At 38.4% G+C, this 16,825-nt stretch overlaps 1 protein-coding gene across 4 annotated transcripts in view; it reads left to right on the forward strand.

Annotated features, from left to right (window-relative positions):
* Window positions 1-16,825, forward strand: part of VEPH1 (ventricular zone expressed PH domain containing 1) — a 277,465-nt gene that overhangs the window by 39,864 nt on the left and 220,776 nt on the right. For 3 of the 4 annotated variants that reach the window (XM_027542753.1, XM_027542745.1, XM_027542737.1), the window contains exon 3: window positions 10,281-10,496. In XM_027542753.1, the coding sequence (XP_027398554.1) occupies window positions 10,281-10,496 (216 nt within the window). Of the gene's footprint in view, window positions 1-7,213; window positions 7,336-10,280; window positions 10,497-16,825 lie in introns of those variants that run through there. The other variant, XM_027542761.1, reaches the window with a different exon arrangement.

Below are 16,825 nucleotides of genomic sequence, written 5' to 3' on the forward strand. Positions count from 1 at the left end.
TGCCTTCTGGCCTTGCCAAGATGTGCCACTTTCTGGCAAAATAACTGAACTCCAAAAGTTAAGAAAAAACAAAATCGTACTATAAAATAATATATGACATATTCAAACCAAATGTATCTATCCTACCATTTCATCTAAATGGTCAAACTTGACTGTTATAAGAAAAAGATTTTTAGATGGGATTACATGGCAAAATCTAGTAAATGAGAAACATATATGTAATAAAATGATTTAGAAAATATGAAACTAAAAAGTTGATAGACAATAATTTACTTGGTTAAGTAAAATATATGTTAGTAATTCAAATTAAAGCAAATCCTTTTGATGTTTACAGCAAAACCATACCACATATTCAAATCTAATGTGAGGTTATCTTTTTGCACCATGACAAATTACCAAATAAAGCACATGAAATGACACTTTCAGATAGAAAATCAACACCTAGTCAAAATTAATCCTCTTTGCTGAAAATTCTGAGAAGCAGTTTGTCCACATATTTGCTAAAGCAAGGCCCTCTCTTCTCAAATGAGTATATCTGAACTCTACATGTATCCCCCCCAGGTTTAAATGGTTGTTTATGATAGAATGATTTGGAATCATATGATGATCAAGTACTACCTTCTTATTTTTGTATAACCTATATGCCAGGCATATATTCAGCTATTAAGAAGCACTGAATAATGACTACTAAATTGTTTTACCAAAGTTAACAGCTGTTCAGTTGATATAAATCAATGTGAAAGTCTGTAAAAAATTTTTTTAAATAAAAATAAAATAAGCAAATGATGCTAAGCAAATACAAATCAAAAGAAACAGAAAGCATGATATTTATATCAGCCAACTGCAGATGGTGACTGCAGCCATGAAATTAAGAGGCTTGCTACTTGGAAGAAAAGCTATGACTAACCTAGACAGCATATTCAAAAGCAGAGACATTACTTTGCCAACAAAGGTCCGTCTAGTCAAGGCTATGGTTTTTCCTGTGGTCATGTATAGATGTGAGAGTTGGACTGTGAAGAAGGCTGAGCACCGAAGAATTGATGCTTTTGAACTGTGGTGTTGGAGAAGACTCTTGAGAGTCCTTTGGACTGCAAGGAGACCCAACCAGTCCATTCTGAAGGAGATCAGCCCTGGGATTTCTTTGGAAGGAATGGTGCTAAAGCTGAAACTCCAATACTTTGGCCACCTCATGCAAAGAGTTGACTCATTGGAAAAGACCCTGATACTGGGAGGGATTGGGGGCAGGAGGAGAAGGGGACGACAGAGGATGAGATGGCTGGATGGCATCACTGACTAGATGGACGTGAGTCTGAGTGAACTCCGGGAGTTGGTGATGAACAGGGAGGCCTGGTGTGCTGCGATTCATGGAGTCGCAAAGAGTTGGACACGACTGAGCGACTGAACTGAACTGAAGGAAACATGTATTCCAAAAACATTAAATGAGATAAGAAAGCCAATTTTACTACAAAGGATTTGATTCACAAGTGATAAAGATTAAGAATATCTACATATCTAATTTTGTAGCAACAATATTCATAAAACAAAAGTTTTAGGAGACACCAGCAAAAAAAACAGATAAGATACATTAGTTGTAGGAAATTTTAATTCATTTCTCTTGGGCCATAATACATGAAAGTAAAAACAAATTAAGTAAGGTTATAAATAAGCAAAATCTTTTTACGAAATTGTCATAAAGTTGTTATGAAACTTCACAAAGATAAAGACCAATCGTTCAAATATTGATGTGAAATTTTTAATAAAATATTAATAAATCAAACCCAGTAGCACATTAAAAAATTAATTTCCCAGAATCCAATGGGATATATTCCAGGAATGCGAAGATAACTGACATTAAGATATTTGTTTCTATAATCTGTCATATTAACAGATCTAAGGGCAAAAATAATTTGATATATCTATAAATTCTAAAAAGGTACTTAATGATATTCACTATCCATTCTGATTAAAATATAAATTCAATACAATAGGAATAGATTGATAATTTCTTAACATTATAAAATGTACCGCCCCCAAAAAAATATCCAGTAAAATGCTTACTAGAGAAATTCTAGGAGCATTTTCATTAAAGTCAGGAATTATACAAGACATTCTACTGTAATGCAATTATTTTAAATTTTTATAGAGATTATAGACAAAGCAATTAATAAAAAGGTAAAATTAGCAACAGAGTTTAAAAAGGAGGAAATAAGATTACCCTATTGTGCAAATAACACAATAACATACCTGGAAATCCAAGAGAATCAACTAAAACGCTCTTAACAATTAAAAGAATTCAGTGTATTGGTAGGGTATCAAATTTGTGTTCAGAAATTGGTAGATTTTATATAATAATAATCAGTGGAAATGGTCAAGAGGAACCAATTTAGAGTGCCAACAAATACATAAAGTATCTACATGTATAAACAATCTGCATTAAGAAATGTGCATGCCCTTGATTAAGAAATCTTTAAAATCTTATGGAGGAACACAAAAATGGACCTGAAAAGTAAAGAGGCATGCTTTGTTCTTTTTTCTTTAACTTTTTATTTTGTATTGGGATATAGTCAATTACCAATATTGTGATAGTTTCAGGTGAGAGGTATGCTATGTTGTTACATAGGAAACTCAGTATCATAAATATGTGTTATCCCTTAGTCAAATATTTTAATAAAAACACCATCAGAAATTTTCTTTCAGAACTATACAAACTGATTACATATCTCCTGTGTAGTAGTAGTAGCAGCAGCAACAGCAGCAGAAGTAATAGTAATGGTAATGATATAGCAACTAGGGAAAAAAATAAAACAGAAGTGTAATGAAAAGACACATATCTACTTCCACTTATAGGGATTTGTCCTATACAATTAACTGCTCCTGCAAATGGGAAGTAACTTGCATATGAGGTTAGTCAATGCAACATTTTTCATAATTCCAAAGACTGGAAACTGCCTAAATGGTCATCAATAGGAGACAAATTAAATACACTATGGTACAACCTTGGGCTTCCCTGATGGCTCAGTAATAAAGAATCTGGCTGCCAATGCAGGAGACATAGATGTGGGTTCAATCCCTGGGACAGGAAGATCCCTTAGAGAAAGAAATGGCAACCTACTCCAGTATTCTTGCCTGGGAAGTTCCATGGACAGAAGAGCCTGGCAGGCTATAGTCCATGGGGTCGCAAAGAGTCGGACACGACTTAGCAACTGAATAATAAAAACAAATGGCACAATTTTACATTGGAATACTGTCCTACCATAAAACTGAATGGGGAAACTCTTTATATGTCAGTTTGAAAAGATTTCCAAGATTCAGTATGAGGTGAAAGAGCAAGAGGCAGATGTGTATGTCCATTATGCTGCCATTTGTCTATAAAATAAGGAGTGGGGGAGTGTATATGTGTATGAATATATGTGTATCATATATTTCTACACATACATACCTACATTTACTCAAATATATGTATATAAAATCTTTGGAAGGATATACAAGAAAGTAATAACTCAGCACTTTGTTGAAGAATAATGAGCAGGGGAAATGGGAGACTTTTTTCTTATTTCCTATTTTTTAAATTAAATTTTAAATTAAGATCCATAAATTTTTTCAAACAATTAAATTTTGAAAATTAGTGCCAACAAAATCTTCTTTCCTATTCAATTAAAACCAATGAGAATATTATGCTTAGTGAAACAAGTGACACAGAGAAATACAAATGATATGTGTGCTTAGTTGCCCAGTCATGTCCAACTCTTTTGTGACCCCAGAAGCACGCCAGGCTTCTCTGTCCATGGGGATTCTCCAGGCAAGAGTACTGGAGTGGGTTGCCATGCCCTTCTCCAGGGGATCTTAGGGACTGAACCCGTGTCTCTTATATATCCTGCAGATGGATTCTTTACCCAGGTCTCCCACATTTCAGGCAGATTCTTTACCATTTGAGCCACCAGGGAAGCCCTACAAATACTATATAATATCACTTATATGTGTAATATAAAAAAAAAATACAAATGAACATATATATAAGATAGAGGGCTTCCCTGATAGCAATAAAGAATTCACCTGCAATGAAGGAGACGCAGGAGACACATATTTGATCCCTAGGTCGAGAAGATCCCCTGGAGGAGGAAATGGGAACCCATTCCAGTATTCTTACCTGAAAAATCCCATGGACAGAGGAGCCTGGAGGGCACAGTCCAGAGGGTTGCTAAGAGTTGGACATAACTGAGAGACTGAACACACACACAAGACAGAAACAAACTCACAGACATAGAAAGTAAACTTGTGGTTACCAAAGTGGAGAGGGAAGAGGGGAGGGACAAATCAAGGGTATGGGATTAATAGACATAAATTACTATATATAAAATAGATAAGCAACAAGAATTTAGAATATAGCATTATATTATACCTATTATCTTATAATAACCTATAATGGAATGTAATCTGCAAAAATACTGGACCACTATACTGTACACCTGAAACTAACACAATAATAGATCAACTAAACTTCAATTTTTTAGGAATTAGATAAATAGATTAGTGAACCTTTCAGTTCAGTTCAGTTCAGTCGCTCAGTCGTGTTCGACTCTTTGCAACCCCATGAATCGCAGCACACCAAGCTTCCCTGTCCATCACCAACTCCCAGAGTTTACACAGACTCATGTCCATTGAGTCGGTGATGCCATCCAGCCATCTCATCCTCTGTCATCCCCTTCTCCTCCTGCCCCCAATCCCTCCCAATATCAGGGTCTTTTCCAATGAGTCAACCCTTCACATGAGGTAGCCAAAGCATTGGAGTTTCAGCTTCAGCATCAGTCCTTCCAATGAACACCCAGGACTGATCTCCTTTAGGACGGACTGGTTGGATCTCCTTGCAGTCCAAGGGACTCTCAAGAGTCTTCTCCAACACCACAGTTCAAAGCATCAATTCTTCGGCTCTCAGCCTTCTTCACAGTCCAACTCTCACATCCATACATGACCACTGGAAAAACCATAGCCTTGACTAGACGGACCTTTACTGAGCATCATCTATGTACCAGATACTATTATATGTTCTGAAAGCAACATGGTATACCATTTCCTCCTCTTCTTGGAGTTAGAGAAAATGTTACAATTAATCATATTAACCATCTTAGCATTTACAGTTGGAATACAGGCTTCCTTCTGTCTATGGTATTCATTCTGTTTCATCTAATTTTATGTATATATTACCTTTATTATATAAAATAACCAATATGATGTTGCTTCATGTTTCAAGATGATGCCATTAAAATAACTGCTTTTTACAAGAATAGTTATGGCCAAAGATAGTGATTTTAGCCCAAAGGCATTCTCTGTTATTTTTCACCCCTAAGGATGGTTTTGGTTTTTCTGTTGTGATAGAGGTTTTTGGAAAAGTCAGCATCATTAATTTGCCCTCAAATATTCCACTTTTGCCTATGATTTGACTGTAAGTATCTATTTGCTGTATAGGTTCTGGCGCAAGTAATACTAATAATTTTGCTGTATTAAAATAAAAGAACACACTCACCAACAAAGGAGAAAGGTAAAAGAAAATATAGTAAACAGTCCACCAAACCAAGTGGTATTCATTCTAGGAATGTGGTGATGGATGAACATCTGGAAATTTCATTGTATATGATAACATAAAACTTCACATCCATAAGCCAGCTAAGGAAAAAAATGCTTAGTTACCTCTTTAGATGCTGAGAGGACATTTAAAAAAATTAAGACAAATATTTAAACCTTCAAAGAAAAAGAAAGCGGTGCATCCTATATGATTTAAAACATTTACAGTATTATCTTGCTTTTGGCCATAAACTTTATATTAAAAATCAGGAACTAAAACCAGAAACTAACCAGAAATCTTGCTTTTGTTGTTTCTATGTGTAATAGCTTAGGAAATTCTGACTCAATAAGTCATGAGCTATATAAAAGGTACAGATACAATACAGAAATCTTTTTAGAAAACACAAAAGAATGATCTGAAAAAATATTATAATTAAGATGAGCTGAACGGCTAACTCCCTACAAAATAAATATAGGACACACCCCCGTGACACTTCCCGGGAGCTACGGTGAAGCCACGCCCCATCACTGCTCCATTCAGGCTAAACGTGGGACACACGCCAGACGCACAGCCACCACTTCTTCTTCCACAGGTTTGCCCAGAAGGACAACCCAAGGTAAGGCTTGCAGCTGGCGAACTCCCAGCGGCTGGACTCCAGGGTCCAGCACCTGTGGGACCCCGAATCCGAGTACATCAACTTCTGCTCTGATCACTTTGAGGAGAACTGCTTGCACTGATGGGAATCCTGACGGAGGGAATTCCTGCAGTATTTTTCTTTCTCTAGGTTGTGCCAAACAAGCAGGACCAAGGGGCTCAGTTACCCACCTGGCCCTGCAGGACTCAGCTGGCTCCGGTGAGGCAGGAAGTGCTGCTCTGAGCTCCATCTTCCCCACCTCTATCTCCTAGCGTTACCTGCCTACCTGTGCAAGAGGCCCCAGCACCTCCGCCTTGCCTGTCCCCCACCCCGGGTAGCCTGGAGCCTGGCCTCAGCAGTGCCTTCTCAGACCTCCTGGAGCCCCTGGGTGCCAGGAAGATGAAGCGGGCTGCAGCCGAGCAGGGGCCACACCGGCAGCCATTCCCTCTGGAACTCACCCTCTTGGCCTATACGCCACCATCTGCCAGAGCCTACATCCAGTACAAGCTGCCAGCTGCGCAGCGCCCTGCTCTGGAAGCAGCGAGCTGAGGCCGCACTTGACCTCCGGGACAAGGCCCAGCACCAGCTGTAGGCCTGCGAGGCCCAGCACCAGCTGCAGGCCTGCGAGCAGCGGGAGCCGCAGACCGAGCTGCAGCAGGAGCAGTGGTGGAGAAACGGACACAGGCAGATGCCTGCTGGACTCTGAAGGAGAATGTGCAAGACTTCGCTGTGCACTGAGCAGTAGCATGGCCTGAGTGAGGGGCCACCCGTCAGGGATCCAGCCTCTTCCAACCTCAGAATCTACCTGACGAGGACTTGACCTGAGCTGTGTCTGTCAGACCTTCCAGATGCCATAAGGAAGTGGATTCTGGAAGGAAACCCTGCTGTCTGGCTCAGCCCCACACCAGGCCTGTCACTTCTGAGAAACAGACAAAAATGATGGTTACTGATCTGAAGCCAGATGCTTGGCAGGCAGGTAGTGAGGGTTCCACAGTGACCTTTCTGGGTCCTGGTGGTCTTGGATGAGGTGGTGGGGAGCAGAGGGGCAGGCAGTGGACAGCAGTGCTGGCCTGAACCTGTGTACCCATTTTCCTTCAATTCAACTAGAATGTGGAAGGCTCCCAGCATCTGTGGTCTTCAGGTAAGTGTGCAAGACAACTTACTGCTCACGGGTCTTCCCCTTGCCTGGACTCAGCCACCGTGGCCCCAAGATCAGAGCCTCATTCTTTCTAGTCTGGAAATAGCCACGCGGTGTTGTAATATTTGCTTTTGAGGACCCTTGGAGTGTAACTTCATTTATTCAAATTATGCCTGAGAGAGCGGATATTCATTACAGGAGGTGAACGCAGAGCAGTGTCTTCAGGTGGTTCTGGAGCCCGCAGGCCAAGGCGCATCTTGCACGGTTTCCTAGCTTGCTGGTGGCTACACGTGAACTCACTCTCCTCAGGGTGTCCACCTGTACGTGGCACCTGGGCTCTTCAGCAAGACCTGAGGTGTGGCAGGTGCTACATTTACATCGGCCACTGCCAGAGGCAGGAAATGAGCTCTAAGGCCCAGAAGAGAGACCATTTTCCCCCAAAATGGCTTCCTGGCAGCTGGAGCAGGACTCTTATTCCGAGAAGGGAGGCAGAATGGTGCCTTCTGCATTGGGGTGGACTCACAGCGCCTTCTGTCGGGACAGAGGAGGCCTTGGTGGCCTGCCTCAGTTTCCCAGCTCAGGCAGGAGCCTACAGTGTAGCCCAGCAGCAGGGCAGCCACAGAAGAGCCAGGACAGCGAGGAGAGAGGCCAGAGCCTGACGGGCTTTCCTCCCACCAGTCCTTCCCCTTCCCTTCCCCACTGGCGCAATCCAAGTGGGGTGGGGAGCTACTGGCAGGACTAGAGAACCAAGCCAGCCTGACGAATCCTGAGCCATCCAGCAGCATGGCCAGGCCTCAGCTCCCCAAGGACCCAGGGCTGGAGCCCCTCAGTGGGGGCTCTACAGCAAGGTTTGTGTGTAGGTAACACTGCTGTGGCTTTAATGGAGGCAAGCCTATGAACAATAAGTACTTACTGAGGGGCAAAAGCAACAAAAAATAAATACAAACATGATGTAGGTTGACATATGAGCAATAACTCATTAAAAGTTCTAATGAGGAAAACACAAAGATTTTGTTTACAGAAACAATAGAGACATAAAATACACTAGGAAGCACCTTTTAAAAATGTGTGGAACTTATATGAAGAAAATAACAAAATTAGTATTGTAGAATTGAAAAATTGAACAAACAAACAGAAAAGACAGCCCTGAAATAGAACCTGATATGTACATAAGACAGTTACTAGGAAATGAATTATTCAGTAAATAATGATGGAAAAATTAGATTAGCTACTTTGTAGAAAATGTACATCTTACTTCCATCAATGCCAGATAGACTCAAGAGCTAAGTGAATGGTTAAAAGATTAATTTCTGAAATACTAAACAGTAAGGGTTTTGTTAAGTTTTCTTTTAGTGTAGAAAAAATACAGGTAAATTTTTATTAAATCTATGAATAAAGAAAATGTGAGATTTAAAAAGCTATTAAAGGAATCACAAAGAAAGAAAGGAGTGAGTATAGATGGATATTTATATCAACTTGGACTTTTCTTGTCAAATATGAGAAATTGGTGAGCATGGTTTCCCCAGGAAAGGGAACTGAGATGGAGACAGAGTTTTCACTGAAAATCTTTTCTTTGTATCACTTTTATTTTTGTATCATGTTCATGTATTATCTTTTAAAAACATAATTTAACCAACTTAAATTTCCAGTTAAAAAAGAAAAAAAAAAGTCCCAAAGATTGACAGATTTGGCTATCTAAAACCTTAGCATGTCAGTAAATAGCAGCAAAAAAAGCCTAAAAATAATGTAACATGGAAACATATTCACAACCAGTATGTCAAAAGCTGACTTAATATCCTTGATAGAAAAAAATATTATTTCACTAAAGAAAAGCCAAAAAAAAAAATGAAGTCATCTAAGGAAAAATAGACATGAGGTACAGTGGGCATGGGAGGAAATACAAATGACAAATAAAGATGTTGAAAATATTCAACCTTACTTCTGATCAAGAAATTCCAAGGAAAATAGCGATGAGATACTGTTTTTCAGGTATAAAATTACCAAAAATTAAAAATACTCTGTTCTTGCAAAGGTACAACGGACAAAGCTTGCTTTCACCCAGCTGATGGAAGTATAAATTAGTAAGACCTTTCTGGAAAATAGTTTGGCAGTGTGTATCACAAGCCTTAAAATGTTCCTGAGTTTTGTCTCGGAAATTTCCACTTCTGAAGAATCTAGGCTATACATAATCTACATCATGGAGACGGTTTCGTGCCTAAGATGTTTACTGCAACATTAGTTGTAATAGAAAAAAGATCAAGCTTGAACTTGCAGTTGGACAGAAGAGCCCCATCAGTGTCTGGCTCTAATGGTACATGACAGTGTAAGAGTTAATCCACCACACAGAGTTCACAGTCGGGCCCATTTTCCAAATTAAAGTGATGGGCCTAGTTTTCACATTTAGGTGTTTTATAAGATCATATTTTTGCTCAATAAAGAGGATTAGGTATTTGAGGAAGAATTAAAACAGGGGAACAGAGGGAAATTCGGTTGGGGAATACTTTAAAGGATTTGGTGGTTATTTTAATAGAAAAGGGAGAGCTGAAAAGATTTCTGTTGTGTACAGAAAGAGAAAACTTGTGAGGAGAAATTGTAGGGTAATTGAAACATTTCACAAAAGTTGTTGAAATATCAGAGCCAAAAGTAAACCCTCACCTCTAATGAACTTTAAAATAGCATGAAATTTGAGCCTGCTTGCAAGTGAATAATTAAGCTCCCTGTCTGTGTATCTGTGATAGTACAAACCTGCTCCATTTTAGCATGTTTGCAAATCTACCTCGTCCACAAGGTTCTCATCTCCAAGGAAGAAGATCTTTTATTGGGTTTTACAACCTTATGCCTTAGCCACAATGTGGCAAACCCATTTGCTATATGATTGAACTCATATTCTGTAGGTTCTTTGTAATTTTCCAGAGTAGTATTTAACATGAAGCTGTTCTTTCAAACAGGATTACCAAACCAATAACAATGACCAAGCAGTGGTTGAAATCTGTATCACACGAATTACAACAGCCATCAGAGAGACAGAGTCGATTGAAAAGCACGCAAAGGCCCTTGTGGGGCTCTGGGACTCCTGCTTGGAACACAACCTGAGGCCCTCTGGGAAAGATGAAGACACTCCCCATGCAAAAATCGCATCTGATATCATGAGTTGCATTTTACAGGTATGTCTGTGTTCAGCATCATGCTATTTGATACTGGCTTGGCAGCTTAGTTGAACACGTGGTGTCTCTGAACCAAGAGCCAGTGTTTCTGTAGTGTTCAGATACTGTAAAAAGACACCACAAACCATCAATAGCTAAGCCGAGCAGACTAGTAATTAATAATCTAAGAAGGTTCTACTGAGCCCCTACTCAGCAAGACACGCTATGGGGAATTCGAAGTAAGCCAGCTCTAGTCTATTTGGAGAGACAAGACATGTACATATAAAAAGCTAACAGTAAAGCACTATGTGTCCAGATCTGAATGAGGAATATTGGAAAATTAAGAAAAGGAGAGCTCTTTTTCATCCAAGGAGACCCAAAGAGGGGGTAACCTCTGAATTGAGGGATAATGAGCTTGAAATATGTGGAGAGAAGTGGCTAAGTCATTGGAAAGTGCATTTCTGTATATACTGTGAATTTTCCATGATGACATCTGCCTCTTCCAACTGTATTCAAATTCTTCCTGCTGGCATAAACATGACTTTGGAATTTTGGCTCAATCACAAACTAATTATGTAAAATTGAAATGTTGGCCAAGTCACATAATTTCTAAGCCACAGTTTCCTCCTTATAAAATGCAGATAACAAATTTTACCAACCAGTAATATTGATAGGCATTTCTTTTTTTTTTTTCTGGCCACATTTCAGTTTACTTTCCATGATTAATGTTTTAAAGTGAGCTTCTCTGATAGCTCAGCTGGTAAAGAATCCACCTGCAATGCAGAAGACCCTGGTTCAATTCCTGGGTCGGGAAGATCCTCTGGAGAAGGTATAGGCTACCCATTCCAGTATTCTTGTGCTTCCCTGGTGGCTCAGATGGTAAAGAATCTGCCTGCAATGCTGGAGACCTAGGTTTGACCCCTGAGTTGGGAAGATTCCTGGAGGAGGACTTGGCAACCACTCCAGTATTCTTGCCTGGAGAATCTTCATGGACAGAGGAGCCTGGAGAGCTACAGTCCATGAGGTTGCAAAGAGTTGGACACAACTGAGTGACTGAACACAATGTTTTAAAGTAGAGATTAACCCTTCTTTTTATGCAGAATTAATTAGCATGCTGGAGTAGTGGTTCCACTGATTCTCTTTTACTGAAAGGCTATATTAATAATAAACAATTAATTAGCACTGTCTACTAGGTTCAACAAAGACATGGTCTTGGCATGTAATGGTTTATTTAAAATTTGTTTATTTTTGGTTGAAGGATAATTGCTTTACACTGTTGGTTTCATTTCTGCCATACATCAACATGAATCAGATATACATATGTCCCCTCCATCTTGAACCTCCCTCCCACTTCCCACCCTTCTAGGTTATTACAGAGCCCTGGTTTGAGTTCCCTGAGTCATATAGCAAATTTGGGTATCTATTTTACATATGGTAGTATTTATGCTTCAGTGCTACTCTCTCCATTCATCTCACCCTCTCCTTCCTCCCAGCAATCCCGCCTGGGTTCATAAGTCTGTTCTTTATGTCTGCATCTCCATTGCTGCCTTGCAAATAGGTTCATCAGCACCATCTTTCTAGATTCCATGTATGTGTGTTAATATATATTTGTTTTTCTCTTTCTGACTTACTTCACTCTGTATAATAGTCTCTAGGTTCATCCAGCTCATTAGAACTAACTCAGATGCGTTCCTTTTTTACGGCGGAGTAGTATTCCATAGTATATATGTACCACAGCTTGTTTACCCATTCGTCTGTGGATGGACCTCTAGTTTGCCTCCATGTCCTTGCTACTGTAAATAGTTCTGCAGTGAACGCTGGGGTGCATGTGTCTTTTTCAGTTTTGGTTTCCTCAGGGTATATGCCTAGAAGTGGAATTGCTGGGTCATATGGTAGTTTTGAGCTTCGCTGGTGGCTCAGATGGTAGAGAATCTGCCTGCAATGCAGAAGATCTGGGTTTGATCCCTGGGTCAAGAAGATTCCCTAAAAAAGAGAATGGCTTCCCACTCCAATATTCTTGCCTGGAGACTTCCATGGGCAGAGGAGCCTGGTGAGCTACAGTCCAAAGGGTTACAAAGAGTCGGACATGACTGAGTGATTAACACACACATGGTAGTTTTATTCCTAGTTTTTTAAGGAATCTCCATACTGTCTTCATAGTGGCTTTATCAATTTATGTTCCCGCCTGCTGTGCAAGAGGGTTCCCTTTTCTCCACACCTTTTCCAGCCTTGTGGTTTGTGGTTTTTTGATGATGGCCATTCTGACCAGTGTGAGGTGATATCCCTTTTAGTTTTGATTTGCATTTCTCTAATAATAAACAATGTTGAACATCTTTTCATGTGTTTATTAAGCATATGTATGTATTCTTTGGAGAAATGTCTGTTTATGTCTTTTGCCTGCTTTTTGATTAGGTTGTTTGTTTTTCTGGTATTGAGTTGTATGAGCTACTTATATATTTTGGAAATTAATCCTTTGTCAGTTGTTTCATTTGCTATTATTTTCTCTCATTCTGAGGGCTTTCTTTTCACTTTATAGTTTCCTTTGCTGTGAAAAAGGTTTTAAATTTAATTAGATCCCACTTGTTTATTTTGTTTTTATTTCGATTATTCTAGGAGGTGGGTCTAGAGGAGCTTGCTATGATTTATGTCATAGAGGGTTCTGTCTATATTTTCTTCTAAGAGTTTTTATAGTTTCTGGTCTTATATTTTGGTCTTTAATCCGTTTTGAGTTTATCTTTGTGTATGGTGTTAGGAAGTGTTCTAATTTCATTCTTTTACATGTAGTTGGATACGTGTAAAGGTTCACATATCCAGTTCTCCAACACCACTTTTTGAAGAGACTATCATTGCCCCATTGTATATTCTTGTCTCCTTTGTCAAAGATAAGGTGTCCATAGGTGCATGGCTTACCTCTGGGCTTTCTATCTTGTTCCATTGATCTATGTTTCTGTTTTTATTGGCACGTAATGGTTTTAAAACCCAAATAGTCTTCTCTGATTTGGTGTGGCATTGTGGATTGCAAAGAGACTTTCACCTTCCACTTTCACTGAGGCTTATGTTGCTGGAGGAGTCAGGCTAGCAGCCTAACAACCATCTCAGTGCACTTTCCCAGTACATCTTGGTATACTATTATCTACGGTCCTCCTGGCCACAGAGAGAAGGTTGTTTCATATAGGAACATTACTTTTATTTATTTATTATTGGGATATAGTTGCTTTACAATGCTGTGTCAGTTTTGGTTGTACAGCAAAGTGAATCAGCCATATATTCCCTCTTTTTTGGATTTCCTTCCCATTTGGGTCACCATAGAGCACTGAGTTCCCTGAGCTATGTAGTAGGTTCTCATTCATTGCTTGTTTTATACATAGTAATATATATATATGTTAATCACAGTCTCCAAATTCATCCCATTCACCATTTCCCCCACTTGGTGTCCATACATTTGTTCTCTACGTCTGTGTCTCTATTTCTCTTTTGCAAATAAGATCGTTTATACCATTTTCCAGATTGCACATACATGCATTAATATACAATATGTGTTTTTCTGACTTCACTCTGTATGACAGTCTCTTGGTCCAGCCACATCTTCAAATTATATAATTTTGTTCGTTTTTATGGCTGAGTAATAGTCCATTGTGTATATGTACCACATCTTCTTTATCCATTCTCTAGTAATGGGCATTTAGGTTGATTCTATGTCCTGGCTATTATATATAGTGCTGCAATGAACACTGAGGTGCATATATCCTTTTGAATCATGATTTTCTTTGCTCAGTGGTGGGATTGCTGGGTCATATGGAAGTTCTATTTTTAGTTTCTTAAGGTACCTCCATACTGTTTCCATAGTGACTGTAGCAGTTTACATTCCCACCATCAGTGCAAGAGGGTTCCTTTTTCTCCACACCCTCTCCAGCATTTATTGTTTATAGATTCTTTGATAAAAGCCATTCTGACTTGTGTGAGGTGATACTTCATTGTAGTTTTTATTTGCATTTCTCTAATAAATAGTGATGTTGAACATCTTTTCATGTGTTTGTTGGCCATCTATATGTTTTCTTTGGAGAAAATTGGGATTTTTTTTTTTTTTTTGAGCTAAATGAGCTGTTCATATATTTTGGAGCTTAATTCCTTGTCAGTTGCTTCATTTGCGAACATTTCTTCCCATTCTGAGAGTTGTTTTTTGGCCTTGTTCCTGGTTTCTTTTGCTATGCAAAAGCTTTTAAGTTTAATTAGGTGCCATTTATTTACTTTCGTTTTTATTTTCATTACTGTAGGAGGTAGGTCAAAAGAGATCTTCCTGTGATGTATGTTAAAGAATGTTCTGCCTATGTTTTCATTCTAAGAGTTTTATAGTGTCTGGCCTTACATTTAGGTCTTTAATCCATTTTGAGTTTATTTTTGTGTATTGTATTATATAGTATTCTAATTTCATTCTTTTACATATAGCTGAACAATTTTCCCAGCACCACTTATTGAAAAGACTGGTTTTTTTCCATTGTATATTCCAGCCTCCTTTGTCGTAGATTAGATGACCTTAGGAGTATGTTTTTTTTCCTCTGGACTTTCTATCCTATTCCATTGATCTATATTTCTGTTTTTGTGCCAACACCATACTGTCTTAATCAATGTAGCTTTGTAGTACTGTCTGAAGTAAAGAGCCTTATTCCTCTAGCTCCATTTTTCTTTCTCAAGATTGCTTTGGCTATTCATGGTCTTCTGTGTTTCCATACAAATTGTAAAATTTTTTGTTTTAATTCTGTGAAAAATGCCATTGGAAATTTGATAGGGATTACATTGAACCTATAGATTGCTTTGGGTAGTACAGACACTTTCACAATATTGATTGTTTCAGTCCAAGAACATGGTTTCTCTCTCGATCTGTTTGTGTTGTCTTTGATTTCTTTTATCCGTATCTTACAGATTTCTGAGTACAGGTCTTTTGCCTCCTTAGGTAAATTTATTCCTAGGTATTTTATTCTTTTTGTTGTAATGATAAAAGAGGTTGTTTACTTAATTTCTCTTTCTTATCTTTCATTGTAAGTATATAGGAATGCAAGAAATTTCTGTGCATTAATTTTGTATCCTACAATTTTACTAAATTCATTGATTAAATCTTGTAGTTTTCTAATGGTGTCTTTAGGGTTTTTCTATGCATAATATCATGTAATCTGCAAACAGTGACAGTTCTACTTCTTCTTTTCCAATTTGGATTCGTTTATTTCTTTATTTCTCTGATTGCCCTAGCTAGGACTTTCAAAACTGTGTTGAAGAATAGTGGCAGGAGTGGACAGCCTTGAAGTGTTCCTGATCTTAAAGGAAATGCTTTCAGTTTTTCACCATTGAGAATGTTAGCTGTGCGTTTGTCATATAAGGCCTTTATTATGTTAGTTTTTTTTTTTTAATCACAATGGGTGTTGAATTTTGTCAAAAGCTTTTTATGCATCTATTGAGATGATCAAATGGTTTTTATTCTTCAGTTTATTAGTGTGTTCTAGCCTATTGATTGATTCACATATATTAAAGAATTCCTACATGCCTGGGATAAATTCCACTTGATCATAGTGTATGATTCTTTTAGTATGTTGTTGGATTTGGATTCCTAGTATTTTGTTGAGGATTTTTACATCTATGGTCATCATATATATTGGCCTGTTATTTTCTTTTCTTTGTGAAATCTCTTGTCAAAGAGACAAAGACATCAGGGTGATGGTGACCTCATAGAATGTGCTTGGAAGTATTCCTCCCTTTGCAGTTTTTAAAAAGAGTTTGAGAAGGATAGGTGTCAGCTCTTCTCTAAATGTTTGCTAGAATTTGCCTGTGAAACCACCTGGTCCTGGACTTTTATTTGTTGGAAGATTTTGAATCACAGTTTCAATTTCATTACTTGTAAACAGTCTTTTCATATTTTCTGTTTCTTCCTGGTTCAGTCCTCAAAGGCTGTGTTTTTCTAAGAATTTGTCCATTTCTTCCAGGTTGTCCGTTTTGTTGGCATATAGTTGCTTGTAGTAGTCCCTTATGATCCTTTGTATTTCTGCAGTGTCAGTTGTGACTTCTTTTTCATTTCTAATTTTGACTTGAGTCCTCTCCTTACTTTTTGATGAGTCTGGCCAAAGGTTTATTGATTTTGTTTATCTTCTCAAAGAACCAGCATTTAGTTTCATTGATTTTTGCTCTTGTTTTCTTCATTTTTATTTCATTTATTTCTGCTCTGATCTTTATGATTTCTTTCCTTCTACTAACTTTGGGTTTTGTATGTTCTTTTTCTAGTTGATTTAGGTGTAAGGTTAGTTTATATGAGATTTTCTTTGTTTCTTGAAGTAGGGTTGTATTGCTATAAACATCCCTCTTAG

Source organism: Bos indicus x Bos taurus, chromosome 1 (assembly GCF_003369695.1).
Source record: "Bos indicus x Bos taurus breed Angus x Brahman F1 hybrid chromosome 1, Bos_hybrid_MaternalHap_v2.0, whole genome shotgun sequence".
NCBI classification, from domain to species: Eukaryota; Metazoa; Chordata; class Mammalia; order Artiodactyla; family Bovidae; genus Bos; species Bos indicus x Bos taurus.